This window comes from Rhyacophila brunnea, unplaced genomic scaffold (assembly GCF_057557595.1).
Source record: "Rhyacophila brunnea isolate RB1 unplaced genomic scaffold, BYU_Rbru_1.0 scaffold_22, whole genome shotgun sequence".
In the NCBI taxonomy this organism is placed as follows: domain Eukaryota; kingdom Metazoa; phylum Arthropoda; class Insecta; order Trichoptera; family Rhyacophilidae; genus Rhyacophila; species Rhyacophila brunnea.
Window position 1 is genome coordinate 2124352 of NW_028232882.1, and position 21716 is coordinate 2146067.

Below are 21716 nucleotides of genomic sequence, written 5' to 3' on the forward strand. Positions count from 1 at the left end.
AAAAGATTATCTATTAGTGACTCATGGTCTAAAGCAGTATTTCCCAAACTTTCGACATCTGTGTACCCCTTCAATAATTATCTTAACACTGAGTACACCTCGTCAAAAATGCGTATACTTTAATAACAATCAAAAAAAAAAAATTTTTTTTTCTGTTTTTAGTACATAAACAAAATAATAGTACACGAACAATTAAATTCATTCATAATAAAATATAAATAAAATAAAGAAGTCATATTATAAATAACATTCATTTATAATCAATGAAAAGGATGAAATTGTTTATGTTGAGACATATCATCATAATTTGGTTCCCTAGTATAGGTAAATCGTTTTACAGTGGCACCATGGGTACGGCAAATGCGGCTTGCAATAATTGTAATGGTATTGTTTGCTACCATTGAAACAGGCATTGTCGCAAGCAATTCAATACACGCGCGAATCGCCTATGGTGCCACTATAGAATGATTTAACTATAGTTAATTTTAATCTGAGATGCGGTTCCACATCCAAAAGCCTGTTCCTTTTTACAACGTTTTTATAAGCTAGTATAGTCCGGTGGTCGTTTATCCAGTAAAAATCTTGCAATTGATTTTTAACTAACTTCCCGAGGGAATGGGACGACTGGCCTTCGGAAAATTGGACGCCGCACTGTCGTAGACACGTATAGACGAGGTATTTTAATCAGTTTATATATACTATTTAGTAGTTTGAATTCATTTTACTCTTAACATAATGTATTCCTTATCGTGGATTGAGAATTACCATGACTACAGCTTTATATAAAATAAAAAACTCTTTTTTCGTTGCAACTTAAACATATGCACGATTAAATCATTGTTTACGTCTGCATATTTACTTTCTCATCAACTATTAAATCATATTATAATCATTGAAATATAAATAATAATATTGAATATTTTTTTTAAAGTACCTATAAGTACCTAACGTCTATTTATTTTCGAATTCCGTGGCGTTCAGTTGTCCGGTGCCAAATAGTCCTAGACCCCTTCCCGACTAGCTAGACATTTGAAACTTTTAGAATATATCAGAACACGGTGCCAATGCATTCTTTTAATCCTTTTAGCCATCTTTAAGCAGAATTGAATTCATTATCAGTTAATTCTGTTTTGCATGAAAAGTTATTTCGGAAGAAATCCGTAATCCAATCAACTATTATTGATTGCTAAGTGGGTGGTCCTAGCAAAACAAATATTAATATATACGTGCGTTACTATGGAAATCAATATGAAATTTCAGTATTCTATATTGGTTTGTTTGTTTGTTTTTCATTTACTTGATATCAAGTACAAGTTTGAGCATAATAATTCAACAGAAAATTTAAAAACGTTGTAAGTATATAAAAAGTTCTTTTTATCTTGTAATTATTTGACTTAATGTGTATAGAATATGCTGAAATAATTAATATTGATAAAGCTGGGTGTATCAATACCTTGAGTCTCAATAAATTCCAGTTGAATACTAGTCAGACTAAGTTGCTAGTAGGTACGAAATAAGATTATTCCTTCTTTTATAAACTAAATCATTTGCGTACAATAGCTAATTTTAACACCCGTTGCTGTTTCGCTATTAATAAATAATTATTCGTTTACAGTCTGACTTCCGGGAGTCGGTACCTATTTTTCAAAGTTTTTTTTTTATTAAAGATCTTATCTCGTCATAATATTATACTAACAAGGCATTTTTTTTAATATGGCGGAACCAAAATTTAATATCCTTTGTATGAGTATGATATTCAGAGTGCGCGTTTTGATACTAAAGGGTCATCTCAAAAGTGTGAACTGAGAAAGATGAGTGACTGATTAAAAATTCGAGGAAAGGTCGACAAAAATTTTCCATTTACATTTTAGACACATATTTATATTGATAGAAAAGCGTGTATTTAATTTTTTTATTAGCATCAAAGATGAACAAAATAATAATAATTACAAGATAAAAAGAACTTTTTATATACCACGTTTTTAAATTTTCTGTTGAATCATATAAACTTGACAGTTTTTTGTATTAGTAAAAACTTTTTATTGTTCTTGATAGAAATACTGAATAAATATTATAGAATACAGAAATGTCATTTTGACATTTCATATTGATTTCCATAGTAATTCACGTATATGCTAATAATTTAGTTACTAGGACCCACTTAGCAACCAATAGTAGTGAGTAGTAAATATTACTTTGAATTAATATTATGAATTCAATTCTGCTTAAAGATGGCCAAAAGTATTAAAAGAATGCATTGTCGTCGTGTTCTGATAGATTATAAAAGTTTCAAATGTTTAGTTAGTCGGGAAGTTAGTTAAAAATCTTGGACAAACAAGAAAAAAATTGTACTGCACAAGAAAAAATCTATACGGGACGAACAAGAATGCGAGCTAATAAAAACTTCGTAAAAATAACCAGCCATATGACCAACCTAATAGCCTATCCGGCAATGATCTTTTTCATGATTAAAGTTATTATAAATTAATTACAAAGAGTGATAATATACACTTCGAGATATTTTTATGTCGAAGAAAATGAAAACTGTGATTTAAATACTATTTCCGCGCAAAAGTAAGCAATATGAAACCACATGCTTATCTATAGTGGAGGTTATTCCATTTATTCAACCCCACTGGTGTCTAAATCCAAACACAAATTATTGATAGAAAAAATACTTTAATGATCTACTTGCGGGGACTGACGCAGACCTGTACAGGAAGTGGAAGACTTTGGTAGTACGTAAATGGTGGTATGATGAGGAAATTATTGAAGAACTGAAGGCAGGTTGAATGCGGTTGCGTGTTTATTTGCGGCTTGATACGAGTACAGTGATACAATGATATAATGATAAAGGATAACAGAGAGGTAGATATTTTTGGCCCGAAGCATAATGCTACAGAGTGACAGTTCTCTACAAAGATAAAATGCAGAGTGAATAGTCTATTTATTCTACTCCTCACGATTGAACGTCTATTAGTAATTTGCCGAATCGCAATGGGAAACTACTTCACTATTTTTTCAAAAAAAAAACCCAGATAAATAATACGAATCAAATCATCAGGGATATGATCCGCCGTATCCGGAAATTTGTACGTAAACAGTTTACCGCAGGACACTTATTCGTACGCCGCAGTACATGAAACATGAGTTCGTGTAACATTTAATCAAATAATGACGAGTTCTTCTTTGAACATTTCACCGTGGAGTATATTTATTTTGTACGTATGCTATAACATGTGGCAAATTTTATGAGATGTCTTTACTGGGTTAGGTTAGGTTAGGTTAGGTTAGGATTAATCTAATTGGAACAGTATCATTTGAAAACTATCGCCGCATTTTGTAAGATACATACAAATGTATTCCACGGTGAAATGTTTAACGAAGAACCCGTCATTTAATAAAATATTATACGAACTCATGTTTTACGTACTGCGGCGTACGAATAAGTGTCCCATGATGAACTGCATACGTACAACTTACATGTAACCATGATCCTCAGTCGGATCCTGGAGCCTTATTCCAATGAAGAAGAGAAAAAAATGTAATAAAGTAATGACATATTTTATAGAATTTTACACATCACTCACATTTTGGATTTGATGGTATGCTAAGTCAAGACAGGTTGCTGGTGAATGAACTACGAGATATTTCGGTTGTGTAATTTTTAATTGGACTCTACCGTTACTTACAAATGATTCGGGGTGAGTATGTATGGAGCTGTATACAAATTGCTAATTAGCACTAATTACCTTTGTATTTGATTATTCATTTGTATTTAAAGACTTAGACATGTTTTGGCGCTGTTATTGTCAAAAAATGGCAGTGAAACATAATTTATGGCTTTAATATTGTAAACTTTTAAATAATTATCTATTTTTCAGACATTAATCATAATTTTGACACTCTTCAAAATCTTCTCTGGGTTTCTAATAACCATAAAAAATATGAAAACTATTTAAGAGGATATATAATTATTATAGTCTATGATACAAGATAATAATTATGGTAGTCCGAAATATCCATCTAATATAAGAGCATATTTTTTTAAATTCAAAAAAGTTTCAGAAACCTATTTTATATAGAGTCGGTGAAAACAGAGAGCTAAAGTTGTCTATGCCATGATCTCAGAATACGTATTTTTTTTTCCGACCATGTCCGATCCTAATATTATTAAGAGCGTACTTCAGTGAAACGGCAAATAAATTTCAACTATAGGTGCGACGGGATTTCGGACTCGCTGCCAATCGGAGAGCGAAAGTTGAGCTGTGAACACGTCAATTTGTTTTGTGATGGCATCGGGGGAATTAATTCCTAAATCGTGTAAAGATGACTAAACCCATTTACTTGAAAAAGAAACATGTCAATGAATATATTATTATTATTACTAATAGAACAATAAACATAACATTAAATGGACGCATGTTGAATTTTTTTGACAAATTGTGTTTTTTTCTGCACGCATTGTTTGCACAATATTCGCGTCGCGTAGTCACGATCGTTTTAGACCGTGCCCCAGCTGAAGTATAGCCTTAACAGATTTAGTTTTTAATAGAAATGGATGGCAGCAGATGGCAGGTAGGTTCATACTCTGACTCATACACAAATTGAAAAACAATATGTGTACTTGACAGACCCAGGATTCGAACCTGTGACCCACGATGCTATAGACCAATGCTTAAGCCGCGCGGCCATCGTGGGTTTTTAAATTTAAGACTATACATTTTAAATCTAAACAATATAAACACAGCATAAATACGTCATCGTAATAGATCAGAGTTGCTTTAATTATTGCGTCAGCATTTATATTTAATTATTATTTTATTAAATATGTCAAGGAAGATATTTAACGTGACGTAAAGTATAGGAAGTCATCCTAACAGATTAATGAATAACATAAGAATATCTACTGGATGTTTACGCTGAAACTTATGTTGACATTTATTAGCACTATCATTATCTACCTACGTTTCCTGTACACTCAAAGGACGAAGGAAGGATGAATGGAAAATGGAGTCATAAAGTTGGAAAATTTGAAAGGGAAATTTTTCATCTTAATTTGTTCCATGACAAGTCAAAACTAGCCTACGGGAAAATTTTATATCATGTTATGAGATATTTTTGTTTTTAATATAAATATTTAACAATAAATTCTTATTATTTTACGTTTTTTTAATTTTTACATTGCCATGTTTTGTTATAATATATATGAAACGGTGGTAATTTTCGGTGGGCACTAACCCTTGGTATGATCCAACCCATCGCGAAAATTGCATTTGCTTTGGTTTTTGATAAATAGGGTTTATCAAGACGCCACTTGGCTTCGTTTTCTAGTTAGCTATTGTTAATTTTCGTTTTCTGTACCGCATATAAAAGAAAAGACCTAAAATACAACTTAAATACTACCACATTTCCTTAGAATGACTGCACTTTATCGGTAAACATCATTGTTATAAAGGTTATCACTGAAAGCTCTCCATAAGATTGAATACTCCCTATAAAGTAATCTAGTATTATATTACACACACCTTAAAATTGCATAATAGTAACAGCGTACAATATAATGCACATCAAGGATTGAACTGAAGCTATCGTGAGAATCAAAAATGTTTTCTCTTGCAATTATCATTACACGCGTCACGAGCGGTGCATTCGTGACGTTTTTCAATGCAGCGAATGCACTATCAATGAAAATAAGACTGAATATCAAGAACTTAGGGTAAGTTCAGGGATTTTGGAATATGGGCGTAATTTATTTAATTAAATAGTTTGATATCTAGTTTAATGTTAAAAGTAATAAAATAGTTTACGTCAGCCATATTTTTTTAATCTATCGTTTCATACATATTTTGAATGTGATAATTTTTTCACTGTCGTGTTTGATTTGCCAAAAATCCGGCAAAGAGTAAGTGAATTATTTGTAACTGATTGTAATTTTATTCTTATTTTAGGTAGATTAAATATCACAGAGTGATTTATAAAAGATTTTAGCCTTTAAGTTGGTAATGTGGAATACTTTATTGAAAGTAAAGTGGACTATATTCGTACATGCTTAATTTTGTATAATTTATCACTAATTAATATTCTCATTGGCTTTTATAGGTTATTAATGCCTAAACAATAAAAACTCCACGAAGAGGGCAATTAAAGTCATAATTATACAAAATGGGCTATGAAATAACTTTATTTATTTTAATGTCTTAAGTACTTTATTATTCATATTTGTAAAAAAAAGGTAAAAGAATTGTATGGATAGGTAGTGTGAAGTTTGTCAGAATTGGGCACACAAAGTTTGTCACAATGCTGAATGGATCCTTATTTGCGAATATTGTGGAAAATATTGTTTTTTAACTGAACGATGCATTATCTACTATTTCTAAGTACTATTTAAAATTACCTTTATTAAGCAGGTATTGTAGAATTTACTCATTTTTTAATTTTATTAAAAATAAAATAAAGTTTATATTATTATACCTACATCTTTTCACTACATATACCCAATTAAATTATTTATAAAATTAATGTTTAAAACGATACTATTAATTTGACGACTGGAGTCAAAAATAAAAAGGGTATTCCACATTCACTGCACTTACCCTACTAATAAACTCAACATGCGTGCTTGATATGTTTTTTCTTTGATTGTAAAATGTTACCATGAATTATTTGAGTAATGATTTGCTTTGCTGTAACAAAAGGTAAGAACTGCACATTGTGATAAGTAATATATAGAGCTTAGAAGAATAAGCGTGTAAGTATTAAACTATAGTTTTGAGAAAAATACATTTTAAACATAATAACACAAAAAGCATATAGGTATTGTGACCAGAATAATTATGCAGCAGTTAAGGATGTAAACCAATGATAGCCACTGGTGGACATGTTCCCAAATATTATTTTTCAACTGTCAAAGTGCCGAGACTGAATGGCTTGATGAGTTTTTCATGGGGGGGAAATAGATTTTTAAAAATACTGTTAAAAAATGAGCTCACAAAATTTCTAGAACTCACAGAATATAGCACACATATAGTTTTATCACTTTTTTTCAATTATACCATACATTTCGGTCCACCAATTTCGAAACTATCTGCCAGAATTACTATTACTAGCGTCACCATGTTTCTATTTATTATTTGGTGCAGTCATTTTTTATGGGTAGAAATCAAATTGTTTGTTAGTGTATTAATTAGTTTGGTTTTTTACGCACAAATTCACACCAGAATTGTTCCGATCAGATGAGACCTTCTCTCGCTACAGCTACGCAAGCATTGTAAATCGATCAAAATTAAAGGTTCACGGCGCGGCATCCCCCGACGCCTGATGTGGTTGGTGTGATAATATTATATGTGACGCATAAAGTCTAAGGACAGACCTATCCAATTATATATTTAGATTAAACGTAATGCTTATTTTTTATATAATGCGATCTGTCATTTATAATTATTATAGGTATTTTTTTTTCTGCAAACGCGTGCCATGCAAAATCGTCTCGCGTGCCACTGGTGGCACCCGTGCCATAGGTTCGCCACCACTGTTATACGCTATTACGTTATATATGAAATTATAATTTGTGCGTAGACTATTGCTGATATAAAAGCCGTCTAGACTAAACACACGGCACTAAAATGCGAGTTCCGATAGTAGTGCTAGTTATTGCTTATCTTGTTAGCAGTTAATGAAGATTTTGATTACATATTTAGTTGAAATTATTACCATGTATTTCAATATGCAATAATCGTCATTTTCTACAAACAGTTTATTATAATATTATATTCGAAGTACCTATAAGCAATGACTGCCACTACGATCAAAATTCACAGATTCGTACCTTGGCCTGACCTGTATTACAAATTAATTGCTTACGAAACCCATGTAACGTCTACAGTGTTATCTTTATGATACTTTATTTTATGTAAAAAAATAGATAAATAATGTTACTTAATAATATGGGCGGTAATTTTATTAATTTATAAAGGTGATATTATAATATTTTTTATTGTGTATACAGCTTTGTGCTTCGGTTCGAACAATGCATGCTAATGACGGAATGGTGTCTATTACATTTATATGATAATTTTACTTATTTATGACATCTTCACGCAATGCGAGCGTGATGGAATTTTATGGAAAAGTTGAGGCAATGAAAATATTCATAAAAAAACTACTGTCGTAGCAAAGAGTGAAAATAAAAGACATTGTACAAGTAGTAATAAAAAATGGTATGTTTATATTAACTTAAAAATATATTAATATAAAACATTATTATGGAAAAATATCAATGTCAATAGAATTTTCTTACTATTGTTTTATGGACAGGTTAAATATTTCTTTCATACTACATACTAAAGATTTTTTTATTTTTTCTTTTATTTTTTAAGACTACAGCAAGCCATGAGCCCCACTGCCAGAAGTATAGTGAAACAGCAATTGTGCAAGGTGTTTAAGAAATCCTTCTTCTATATAACTACATCAGTAGCGAAGGATGGAGGTAGGCTGTTAAAATTAGACGTCAATAATGCATACTGATCTTTGTCAGTAATACGTATTTGTTTTCATTGAACTAAGAATACAATTTGAAGATGGAGCTCATTAGTTTTTAAAATTCAATTAAACTCTGCCTAAAACAAACCATAATAATATACGTATGCTGTGGGCGATCCAATAACAATTATTTATTACCCAATATAGCTTGGATTATTACACAGGATTAATACTATCTACACCAGGGATGGTGAACCTATGGCACGGGAATGTTTCATTTGGAAGAGAAAGGAAATTAGGTACTATCATATTATATATATATTTAAAAAATGATTTTTTTATAAGGATTTGTTACAATAAATAATTAAATTAAAAAAATAATGACGACATAGCCATGTGTATTTTCTTCGGTTTTTAATATTATATTTACCAATCGATGCGCAAATGGAAACGAAGAAAATCATGCATAAACGACAAATCGAATTGTATAGAAAATAATCATTACGTATCAAGAATGATCATTACTTATATAAATTAATTATCGGCAGTTATTCAAATATAATAACTGCTCGTTATTTTGCCACAAACATATAATCTCTAAAAATAGAAAACCGTTCAGTGATGGAGAATATAATATGAAAAGAGAGTGGTTTTAATGCTTCCACGATCTCTTTGAGAAACTTGAAAAGAAGGAAAAAAATATTCAAAGAATAAAAGATACGGATTCAGCTAGAAATACGACAAAAGATAGAACATCAAGAACTCAATTGATGTTTTAAACTTTTTTTTTCGCCATGAAAAACTACTTGGCACATTAGACAGTTGAAAAATATTATTAGGGAAATTTTGGCACGCGTACGTCAAAAGGTTCGCCATCCCCGATCTACACATTATTGTCTTAGTTCAATGAAACCAAATACGTTTGACTGATAAAGCTTAGTGTGCACTATTTATGTCGGATCCTAACAGCCTACCTCCACCCTTTCGCCACTGATATACATAGACGGAGATTGGAGACTAAGCATATTATGAAAGTAAAGCGAAAAAAAGTGCTGGACTTCTGATCAAGTTAGCTACAAGTAACTAAGGGTCGTAGGTTTATTAGAAGAGAATTTCATATTTTGACTATGAAAATTATTTGACAATTTGCAAGGCATATGAAAATACAATCGTTCACAATGGGAAGATAAGCAGCCAATACATTATTAAGTACTTGAATTTTTTTTTATAAATGGACGTGAGTAAGTAAACAGTGTAAACACAATAAATATAAAAAAAATGGCAGCCATTGTTTGAGGAAATAAAAATATAATTTAATAAAGGTTTTGAAAGATGATCTCGTCTAGAAATCAAAATCAGTATTGCTGTATCAATTAAAACATAAAATAGTCCCCAATATCAGTAGATTTGTAACGATATTTTTAATTTTTCAGTAGTTGAGTTGATAGCTTATTCACTAAAAAGTTTACTGGTAGGATTTTTTTTTTTTTTTTTTTTAATAATAACCATACCCTTGTTTTTTCGTACAAGGTGGTTGGGTGGGTTAGTTGCATTGATGTGGGGCTAATTAGGTGCCTCCATTTATATCTTTAATTTTCTTTATGGCCAGGATTAAATATTTTGTGTAGTGTTCTTGTGTTGTTCTATTGCTTAGTGCTTCGTGAGGCTTTTGGAGGTCAATTTCGTGATTATGTTGTCTACATCGAGTCCTGAGAGTCCATCGCTCCCTTTCTAGTATAGGGCAGTCGTTGATGACATGCCACACAGTTTGAGATGTGTTGCCGTCACATGGACAACAGTCGTCATCCCTCAATTTAAATCTTTTTAGATAAGCTCGCACCGATCCGTGGCCTGTTAGTATCTGTGTGAGTTCGTGTGATATTTTTAAGTTCCTGGCAAGAGTGATGGCACAGTTTATGTTTGGAATAAATTTCTGCGTTATTGATCCTGTGGCGGATGTTGTGTATCTGTGGTTCCATAGCTCTATGGTATCTTCGTTTTTTTTTTTTTTTTTTTTTTTTTTAAGCTCTGAAGTCTCAATTGAGTCTTATTTAGCTTTACTTTTTAACATACACTATATATACACATTATTACAATAATTTCTCATACAGTTATTACAATACAAATTTACGGTAGGGAAGAAGAAAAAAAAAAAGAGAAAAAGAAAAGAAGTTTAGACTTGTAGGCCACACTCACTCAGAAACATTTGGACACACTGGAACGCCTTGATATTCGGCCGAGCCAAAAATATCGTGAGATCCAGTGGCAATTGGTAGTTTTGTTTACTTACATCTTTAAGAAGCCGCTGTCTCTGGGTGTCATACAAAGAACATTGCCAAACTACGTGGTTAACATCTTTAGTCTCACTTCCGCACCGGCACCCAGGGTCATTTATTATACCCAAGCGAGCCAGGGATGAGGCAAGATTATAATGGTCTGCTCTGCAGCGATTGATTGTGACGATTGTTTCTCTATTTAGCATTTTATTGGTATACCATAGTTTGGTTTCAGGATTGTAATAACTTTGAAAGTACTTTTTCCCTTTTGTTAGACCTTGTTCTTTTAATAAACTATCTGTTTCAGTTTTGGCTATTTTCTTGAATGTTTCAAAAACGTCTGTGTACGGTATGGGGAGTGGTATCTTCGTTTAGTTTTTGTTTTGCGTAACTCAGAGGGTAGGATAGGATTACAATGGACGTAGTTTAAAGTTTTGACAGGTACAATTATATGTATGATTCTGACGTTATTCCAAATAACGTGTGTCCTAAACTAAAAAAATGCACTTACAATTAGTTTAAACTATTACGACTTTAAACCAAAGTTTTTTTTATAAATATTTTATATTGAACTTATTATTAAAATGATTGCATATTATTCAGCTCACTGCAGTGATACAACCTCTAATAGAAAACAATAATAATACACAAGAGTAAGCATTTTCGAAGAAGCAATATTTCATTTTCTTTATAACTACTCGCTATAAATAATTGTTTACAACGACCTTGTGGAGAAATGTATCACGACTCAGCTTCACGAGAAATGGAAACCCATATTATACCTTATTACGTTTCTGAATGCCTATTAACTATCCATTTAAATGCATATCCCTTATACGTGTACATAATCTATTGATTTCATCGATATTAAACCGGTAGGTACCACCTACCTTGTAATTTTTCAAATTAAAATTAATTTAATAATAAGAGAGAAGATTGCTAACATAAAACAGAAGACTATATTAAAAATAACGAAGAAAATAAGTAAACATATTATAATGCAATAATATAATACCTTCAATACTAAATGGCATTACACATGCCCCCCACAAGTGAGGGGGGCTGACAGGGCTCTAGCCCGGGAGCCCGGCATGAATATTAACATATCAAAATATGTACGATGTAATGTATGTGGTTATTAGTAATTTTGAACAATCATAAACACCCAGGCTTTGAGAAAAACACATAAATATTGTGTGTCCTGACCGGGAATCGAACCCAGGAACTTTCGGGTGGAAGGAAGGCGCCTTACGCACTGCACCACGAGAGCCGCCTGTGGGATGATATTATGATGATTGATATACATAATTAAAAGATAATGCACGTGCAGAAATTAATTTTATAATTATTTTATGTGTTCCCAGAGTAATAGAATGAATATTTATACAATATGGCGAAGAGTCGCATGTTACTTGGCTAGCATAAAAGGAGATCGCGATCAATGCTTAGCTTTATGATATGATGCCGTGTGCCCACAAATCAATAATTTAATACTTTGGACGCTGAAGACGCACCTGGCGCATAATGACCAGGTGGCCGATCGATATAATTAACGTGCATTTTAAATGTGGTAGTTTAAAAATCATTATCTAGTCAGCAGTGAATGGGATTTATTACGTGGATTTATTTGAAAATACAATAAATCTTAAAAAACACACGGAATACCATTCATTTTACCTCGCGGAATCCTGGGGTTCCGCGGAATACTATTAATTTGAGGAACACTACTATAGAGCATCATACTGCTCTTAACCTCGGTGATAGGTAGGGTGGCCGGCAAACATCCTGGCCTTCAGGATGTGGGGGCCATGGGCTTACGCGTCGGTTTATAATATCGTTGGTCCCAGATTCGAATCATGCGTCTGGCAAATACATATATTGTTTTTTAATTTGTGTTATGAGTCAGAGAATGGACCTAATAGATTGAGCAAGTAGCTAACATCCATTTATCGTAAAATAATAAATAAAATAAAAAACCCCCACTCTGTGGATGCCCACAATTTTGATCTTATTAGAATCAAAAAAATAGTTGATATAAAACATTTTTTTCTTTACGGGTTATAATCTAAACAATCTATAGGTACAAATATTGGTGATCACTTTTGACGATTCATGGTTTTCCTTTGTATTATATTTTTCAAAAGTGCATATTCACAACATGACATGCCATCGTTGAAAATTCAATTTTCGTATGAAGCAGAAACAATACTATATCCTATAGTATTGCATAATAAAATAAAAACGTTGTGGGTTTATAATAATATGTAAATACTATTCCATATAATGGCTTTTAAAAAATGATAAAAACTTAGTATATAGGTAATAACTACAAGAAATATTATATTAATATTTATATACATTGGTAATGCCAATTGGGAGGGTAATAGTTTTGTTCAACGATGTTGATATATTCCACCTATGTAATGATAAATATAGGTGGGCTTTGTTTTATAAATTCGTAAAATTAGGTCTACTTATCACATTCGGTGTACTTCCTTGTATCTAATTTATAATTTGTGTATTTATTCTTTCTACTGTTTAATACTGCACCTACCTATTTATTTGTTTTTAAATGTCATGTGTGAACATTTTAAATTAATAGTATGTAAAGTTTATTATCTGTAAAATGAATTAAATTTGTTTAATTGATATTTGATTATTGTTTACACAATATCTAGGTTAATTTGAGTTTCAGATAGATATAATGATATTGCATATTTCGAGTGAGATGGTTTTTAATATGAAAAATCATTTAACAGTTATATCTGCATTAAACTGTATGAATCATAATAAAGATGTTAATATTTAAATAAGACGTTATGTTTTTCCTTGTCGTCAATATAATCAATATTTAAAAAAATAACAAATTAAAAATTGCCTGATGAGAAAATCTTTTCCTAAAATAGAATAAATTAAATAAATTATTACAACTGTTGCACTGTTCCAATTTTAAAAACAAAATTTTCGTAAAACAAAAGTCGATGACAGATGAAAAAATAGTTGTCATATAAAATATGTAATGTAAAAGTCAATCCGCTTTTGGGTTTTTTGTAAAATTTGTAATTTAGTGCACACGGCCATGTTTCTTGTAAATATAATATGAAACATAATATTGTACAAAAAATAGCCGGAGTTCAAACCCTTGTATGTTTTGTTAATACAAATAAAATCGATGGTTTTTTTTGAGTTTGGAAGATGATTTGCAGGACAAAGAGTGCAATAAGTTGCTAACAAGTAGCGTCAGCCGCAGTGGAAGGGTGGTATTATCGAGTTGATGGAACCGCACAGAATGCAAGCGCATCCATTTATTACGTGATCAATTTAATATCGATGTTGCTGAACGGAGATCCCAAACTAATGGCCAGAAGTTTGAAAACAGTTTGTTTAATTATTATTATTTATTTATTATTATTAACGTGATGGAAAACTCATCCAATAATATATCGATACCTACTCAAACAAATACATATTTGTGTAACTATTTTTCGGCCCCACAATGGCTGCGTGGTTTAAGCGTCGACCTCTAACGTCGTGGGCCCTAGGTTCAAATCCTGGGTCTGGCAAGTTTAAAAAATATTGTTTTTCAATTTGTGTATAAGTCAGAGTATAGACCTAATAGGTTGAGCAAGTGGCTAACATCCATTTCTTGTAAAAACGAAATCTGTTAATAAAAAACCTCCACTCGTGTAGGCCCATATGGTGAAGTTTATTTAATGAGCCAAGGTACACGATGACATGCCTCTTCATTTTAATGATATCATAATTGACAAAGCACAAATAATATTATTTTCATAAGAATGGTAATACATTTTAATGTACACCAACAAACATAACGACAACTGTAACTAACAATATAAATAAACATAAAACAGACTTAAATCTGTCTTAAATATCGCCGTGAGAAATTTAAAACAATGAGAGTTTGTCGTCTAGTATTTAGTAAGTACGCAAATAATTTAGATGTCATGTACGTTTATAACTGCTATTTGGGAAAAAAATCTCCAGAACTATTTGAACAATACAGAAAACTAATCAGGTAGGTTCCTATTTTTTTTCTAGCTGTATAGTTTGGCGGAGAAGTGTTTGTAGGATATTTTTGTTGTTATCTTTAAATAGGAAAATTACCTTATTATAGGTTTTATTTCGCATATTAACATATTAAATTTTATTTATGAACTCCTTAAGTTAATAACAGATGAAAATTTCTTGCCATTGATACCTGTCATTTACAGCGCAAAACCTATTCATGCTACGGTCGTCATATTAATTATCGTTGGCTGATGTTTAAGTAATACATGTAAATATACACGATTTTTCATAAAACTAAATATAGATATGTGTATTTGAGTGACTGTCTATGAAAAATAATTCATACAGCCCCTTCCTTTCACAGGCTACATTAATTCCATTATTTTATATTTAGTGTGTTGTTATTATTATTAATGTTAAGGTTACGATAAGTCATGCCAAGATTATTAAGTACTTATGTATTTACTAAAAAAAAAACAATAACATACATTCGTCACAAATACAAGATTTAAGGGATATCTTCGTGACATCTAAAAAAAATATGAAATAATATACCTACTGTTTGATTGAACTTACAACTTACAAATGAATCCATAATTGATAATGATTTATAACTAATTTAAATGTTAGTATGTTTCTACACTTTAACTGTCGTATACCTATTTAGACTTCATATATTAGAGACTGTCATTTATGTAGTAGTTAATAAAACAATAAAATATCTATTTATCATACATGATTCAGAGAATATCTTAGTAATAGCTGTACATATAATAACCAATAAAATTTACTGGGTAAACCCACAACTGGTAATATAAACTATATTAAAAATTCTAGAGGTTTATTAGTCAATCGTTATTTCAGTTGTCAAAGATTTGTATTCAATTTACAGAAAGAGTCGGAATCGTCCATTTTGTTTTTTCAAGAGAGTTTAAACCCAGTCCATCTATTCTTCAAGCCTACCGGATTCCAGTATTCTGGAAATCCCAATAAATACCATCCACAGAGTGTATACCGCAAAACAACGCGATGCTAGCATGACCTGAAAAGATGTACGCAGAATGGCGAGCGACAGGGATTCTTGGAGGAGCCATTTTCTTAACTGAGGAGCAAATATGCTTTTAACTTAAATTTTTTTTAATTTAGACTTTTAATTGACTTTAATTAAAACATGTTATTTAATAATATTGTATGGTTTGTTAGAATTAATTAGTTTCCAAATTCTTAAGCCTTTTGTAAGATGGAATTGACGTGAATACTAATTCAATTGATTCAATTTTGTGTATACTCATTAGTATATAAAGCTACTTCTTTGGAATTATTAATATGTTATGGTTTATCACATCTGGTAGTTGTGAATTTGTTAGAGTGAAATTGTATGTGGACGCAAAGTGTTGAACGCGTTGCAATTTTCCTTGCCGAGGCGTGTGTTATGTTTTTATTTATATCCAGAGATCATGTGCGTAAAGTAGATTACGTCAAAATTGATCTATCATACATTACACTGATTGAGATTCTCATACGAAGGCGGTGCTTAAAGCGGGTTTTGCATTATCAGTATAATAAGTCAAGTTAGTGGCTTGCATTTAGTCTCTTTTACTTAAAAGCTTTTACTTAGCGGGACAACAGCAAAACCTTATTTGAAAAAAAATTATACACTGCAATATTGAAGAAAATGAATGTGTGTGGTAAGAGTAGAGATAATATTCAACATATTTGTCTTCAATGTTTGCTTACTGGGCGTGAAGTTCTCTTCATCACTGTAAACAGTGTAAACTATCTTATCTTTACGTACACTAACGTACTTACACAGTTATTCATTAATTACAAATCGACATAGCTGTGTAATACTTATATTTCTGTACCTAAAACACAACATAGTCAAATTATATAATACGAGTATGCATTATGATTTGGTTTAAATGAATGAATACAAAAAAAAATTAAGTGACAATCTATGATTTCTATTTTATTATTGTTAACATTGTTATGAGAATCGAGCGATTTACATGGTTGGACTTGAAATTAAAACAATCCACACTGTGGTTTGCTACTTGCGCGATATGTGCGCATATGCAGTAGAATTATAGTATTGAACCTGACAAATAATATATATAATATACGAAAAAAATAAAAAAAATATACTCAAGACACAAAACCCCGATGTTGGCCCGACGATCAGCGTTTTTGTGTGTAAACAGTAATTGTCGCAAAATATTTATTTGAATAGGTACTTTTGTTGGCAGTAAATCTATGTATGTGTACAGGCGCTGTCATATCGAGCAACCCAATCGAAAGTAAAAGACGAAACAGGAAAAAAAAACTGTTTTTATGTTATGAATATGATTCAAAATGTTTATAACGCATTAGCGAAATGGGAGTTTTTTTGACGTATCCTGCAAAAATTCAACACCCACTACAATTGACCGAAACTAGTACGTCAAAATTACTAATGATACGAATAAGTTTATTTTTTATATTTGATTCTTCAGAGCGTGACCTCAATATTTTCGCATTCATATCATTATTTAAAATACTAATACAATATTGATTGTGCAAATTATTATTATTCAGAATCATTAGCGTTCATCCATTCAAAATTATTTTGCGAACGTAATACTAAACTAACCTTAATATATTTTTTTCATAAATGTATGAATTTATAAAATCTATATTATAATATTTATCTATGAAATAATTATATAAATTATAATAAATTCTACATGTTGGATTATTAATAAATAGGTATTTGTCTCTGCTTAAATATTGGATGCACAGAAAGACACAGGATCCTCCCTTTCTTTCACTATACCAACTATTCAGGAATAATATATCAATAATTAGTACTTTGTATATAATATAATAATAAAAACTAATAATAAATGCCCAATTCTTGTAAAATTTGGGATCACAGAGATTATAATTAATATAATTTTTATCCTAAATATTTCACTATAATAATTTCAACATAAATTTTACTAATAGTTTTATAAATGCGTTTAAAAATTAATAAATCTTAAAAATCTTAACATAACTGCTCATGGATTTACTGAAATATGACATTCTAAAACATTACATTGAGAGGTTTAAAAGAATACTATTTTATGCAATAAAAATACTTTCTGCAGTCATCAAATGTTTAAAATAAATATAAAGGGTAATAAGGCTTAAAAATTATATAAATAGATTATCTACAACGTTTAAGGAATTTTCAGGTTAATGGTTTGAAAATACCATAAAATTCTCCATTTTGACCTTCGTTTGGCATGTGGGCCCTTTTAAGTTTTCCAATATTTTTTTACATCTGCGATCTGTACCTTGTTATAACACACCCGACAGAGTAAGGTGGTTTCCATTAATTTCGTGCTCCCTTGGTAAAATGGAAATCAACCAATGAAATTATAGTTCGGTTAAAGTTTAGTGGTAAACTGAATAATTTTATGATCTGTAAATACATGACAATAATGCACATAGAAATCTATTAACTGTTCTGCAAACAGGGTCATCAATAATTGATTTCTTCATAGCTCAAAAAGCACTATCTTCGAAGATTTTTTTTGCGATACAATTTTTAAACTACTATTTATTAAGTATTATATAAAAAAATGAAACAAACCTTGGAAATGCAAGCCGGAGATCAGCTCTAAGTTTTGTGAGGAGTTCACTCAGCGATCCGAATTGTCTGAGGCTCATTTCACCACCTGGACTCATGCAAGGATTCCTGAGGACAAAACATTATAATATATATGTGTAAGTAAGTTAGTCATTCAGAACAAAGGAACAACGAAGCGACATACTGATTCATATTAATAAAATATTTGATTTCTGTACACGTGCTTTAAAACCTGTGACTCTCCAAATAATATACATATTAATTATTGTAAGTGCGTTGTTTATAAGATGTTGAGTTTTTTAGATAAAGGTTTTCTACTACGTTAGTAATGTTAATGTAAGTTTCATCAGAATTGGTACAGCAGTTTTTGAGTTATAACCTTATAACCAAACAAATGGATGGACACATTTTATTGTTAAGTTAGACGTGCCATGACTTGCAGGCTAAAACATTTGAATGGAAATTTTATAGGAAATGAGTTTCCATGATTTTTCATGAGATAAGAAAAACTAATATCTCACCTATAGTCTTTATCAGAATGTGAACTTGGTGATGGTGGAGTGTCTAGTTGATTTGTGGATCCTGTGAGGGTCTGGTGGGCGGAAATTCCAGGCTGACGCTTTCCCCATTTTCGAAGAGCTGTTGCGTAGTCTTCGGGGTTGTAAGTAGGCGGGCGCTGTTTTTCCTGGAGAAAAAAAAAGAAATTTATATCGTTTATTACAAACAATTATTATTAACCTGTACATAGATAGTTAAAACGGCTCTCGTGGTATAGTGTATAAAGCTCTGGCCTTCCACCCGAGAGAATTGACCCCAACTGGGTTCCATTGCCGGTCAGGACATAATATTTATGTGATTTTCTCAAAGCCTGGGTGTTTGTGTTTGTTTAAAATTACCAACAACCACCTTGTACGAAAAAGTAAGGATATGGTTATTAATAATTCAAAAAACACCTATACATAGATAATATGAAAAAAACATTGATATTTATGCTCAATCAACATTACAATTAATTGCTACAATGAAAAAAATATATTGATATTATTTACAATTGAGACAGTTTTATTTAAAAATCTGAAAATTTCATCTTAAACCTATTGTGAAAATACAATAATTACATAGGTCGTTTTGACCATGTTAAGGCTCACCATTATCTATCTAGATATAACCTTTTTGTTGTATGTAGATTTTTAAATTATTTAGTCTTTACAAGTCTATAATCGATCAATAAAAATAATAATTTTTAATAAACTATTTTATTTTTCGTAGAATGAAAGACTCTTTGAATGTAATTCAGAACACAAAACAATAAATTTACATAGAAAAAATCTTAACAAATTATAATGCCGGATGGGCTTCAACCCCAATCCGGATCGGGACTTCGGAGAGATTCTGATGGAATGAAGAGAATTAAGGTAGGTAGAGTATATGTTTTGCACTTTTATTGCACTTTTTACTACACTGATACGCCTCTTTGCCTGATTACCTCGCATCAAATTAGATTAAATGATATTCATTTGTAATATAATATGTAGTAATAAATAAATAGAGTGCAAAGTTATGAAGTGTCAATTCTACCTATTATTGGTTTCTTGATTCGAACCATAAAAGCTGGTCTTAAAACAATTTGAGAAATGCTTCAGTCTAGTGTTAATTTTTTTTTATAATTACATAGGTGGCTAAATTAGTAAAACACATTGGCTGGAATTTGATGGATTCGAGTCTCGCCTGACACTATATTTTTTCATGATTTTTCTAATAGGTAAGTCTGTTCCTGAAGTATTTCAGAATTATACTTTCAACTTATAAAAATACTCTCAATGTTCTTTTGAACAATAAATGTTATTGTCTGTTATAATAGAAGAACTGTTACATTTTAACCAAAATAGGTAAATAATAATGCTTTTATAGTAATCAAAAGAGACAATGCCTACAGAATATTAATAGCTTTCCTGTATCACTATCTATAAATCTTTTCTTCTACCGACAATCAGATAATCCTCGTACAAATTGACTCCATTGTATTTTATAAGTTCAAAGCCAAAATACTCGTCACTTTTAATAGGAGTTACACATTGATGTATTGTACGTAGACGGAACGTAAGATATAGTGTATCTTTGTCATTATGACTCAATCAAGAAAACGACCGAATGTCAAAATACTAGATAGGTGTTTTTGTAGTTATATTTTACAGATTTTACAAAGCAATATGAAGTAATCATTTTCATGTAGTTTATTAATTATCAAAGTGTCAGTGATATGGGCGATTACCACCTGTTTTACTAGACCTAGTAGCCTGTGGTGGTGTTGTGTGTGATGGAACAACATCCTGAATAGCTAAATGACTACGTATGTGAACCCAAATTTATATTGGCAGTAACGACTTGCAAATCCTTTAAGTGATAAATTATCAAAATGTCAAACTGTTTGAGGTGAGCGAAAGTCGAGTTTTTGTACGCGACAGAGATTAGCTAACGGACGACTGAATTCAGGGATTGCGGAGAGATATATCTGTTGAAAAGAATCACGGCTTACGATAGTTGAGGATACGAGAAAAAGAGTTACCCAGCAAAAATATCTTAAAAATAAATATTAAAAAGAAACCATGTTAGTAGTTTTGCCTAATTCACCAATTTAAAATACATTTCAAAATAATTGATATATTGCACGTGGATGAAAATTTATATTAGATAAAATACAAACTCTACAATTTAACTAGAGTCGAAAGTAAAAAGACATTGATACATTTTTTTCTTCCTGTCACAAGACAGCCAATAAGAAAATCTGGCACGGTTTTGCATTGGCATGGCAACGTTTTTTTATTAAAACGTTTCATCTACACGCAATAGATCAATGGTCAATGTCATAGATTCTAAGCTCTTCTGAGTTCAGTCTAAGTACATGATGCTTGTTGAATTGAAAATAAAAATCAAAATAGCGTGGATAATCGGCCATAACCATTGATCATGCTTGCCCAATAAAATGATTATGTTTTGATTGTGCCTTTGATTTAAATTATTCTAGTATTAAAAATATAAAAAAATCACAATATAATTGAAATACCTAATCAATAACATTGAATTGGATAACTATTTAAAAAATAAATTAGTCAAGTCTTTTATGAACGAGTGTGTTTGTTTAATTGCATTTATGTTTCTTTTATACTAATTTTTAATATAGATAGACGCCCGGGTTCGGGTTCCTGGTCTAAAAAACACAGTATTTGGACCAGGTGTCGGTTAGAAGCTCATATTTTACCACAGTCAAGCTACCTGCGCAAACCAGTTTGTATCAGAACGCCTGTGTGTATCGAATG

General features: G+C 31.0%; 1 protein-coding gene across 1 annotated transcript in view; it reads right to left on the reverse strand.

The window, feature by feature from the left end:
• The window catches only part of mwh (multiple wing hairs), a 287193-nt gene that overhangs the window by 58430 nt on the left and 207047 nt on the right, over positions 1–21716 (reverse strand). The window contains exons 4-5 of the mRNA XM_085949887.1: positions 18921–19084; positions 18403–18507 (exon numbers count right to left, since the gene is read on the reverse strand). Coding sequence (XP_085806013.1) covers positions 18403–18507; positions 18921–19084 — 269 coding nt within the window. The remainder of the gene's footprint in view (positions 1–18402; positions 18508–18920; positions 19085–21716) is intronic.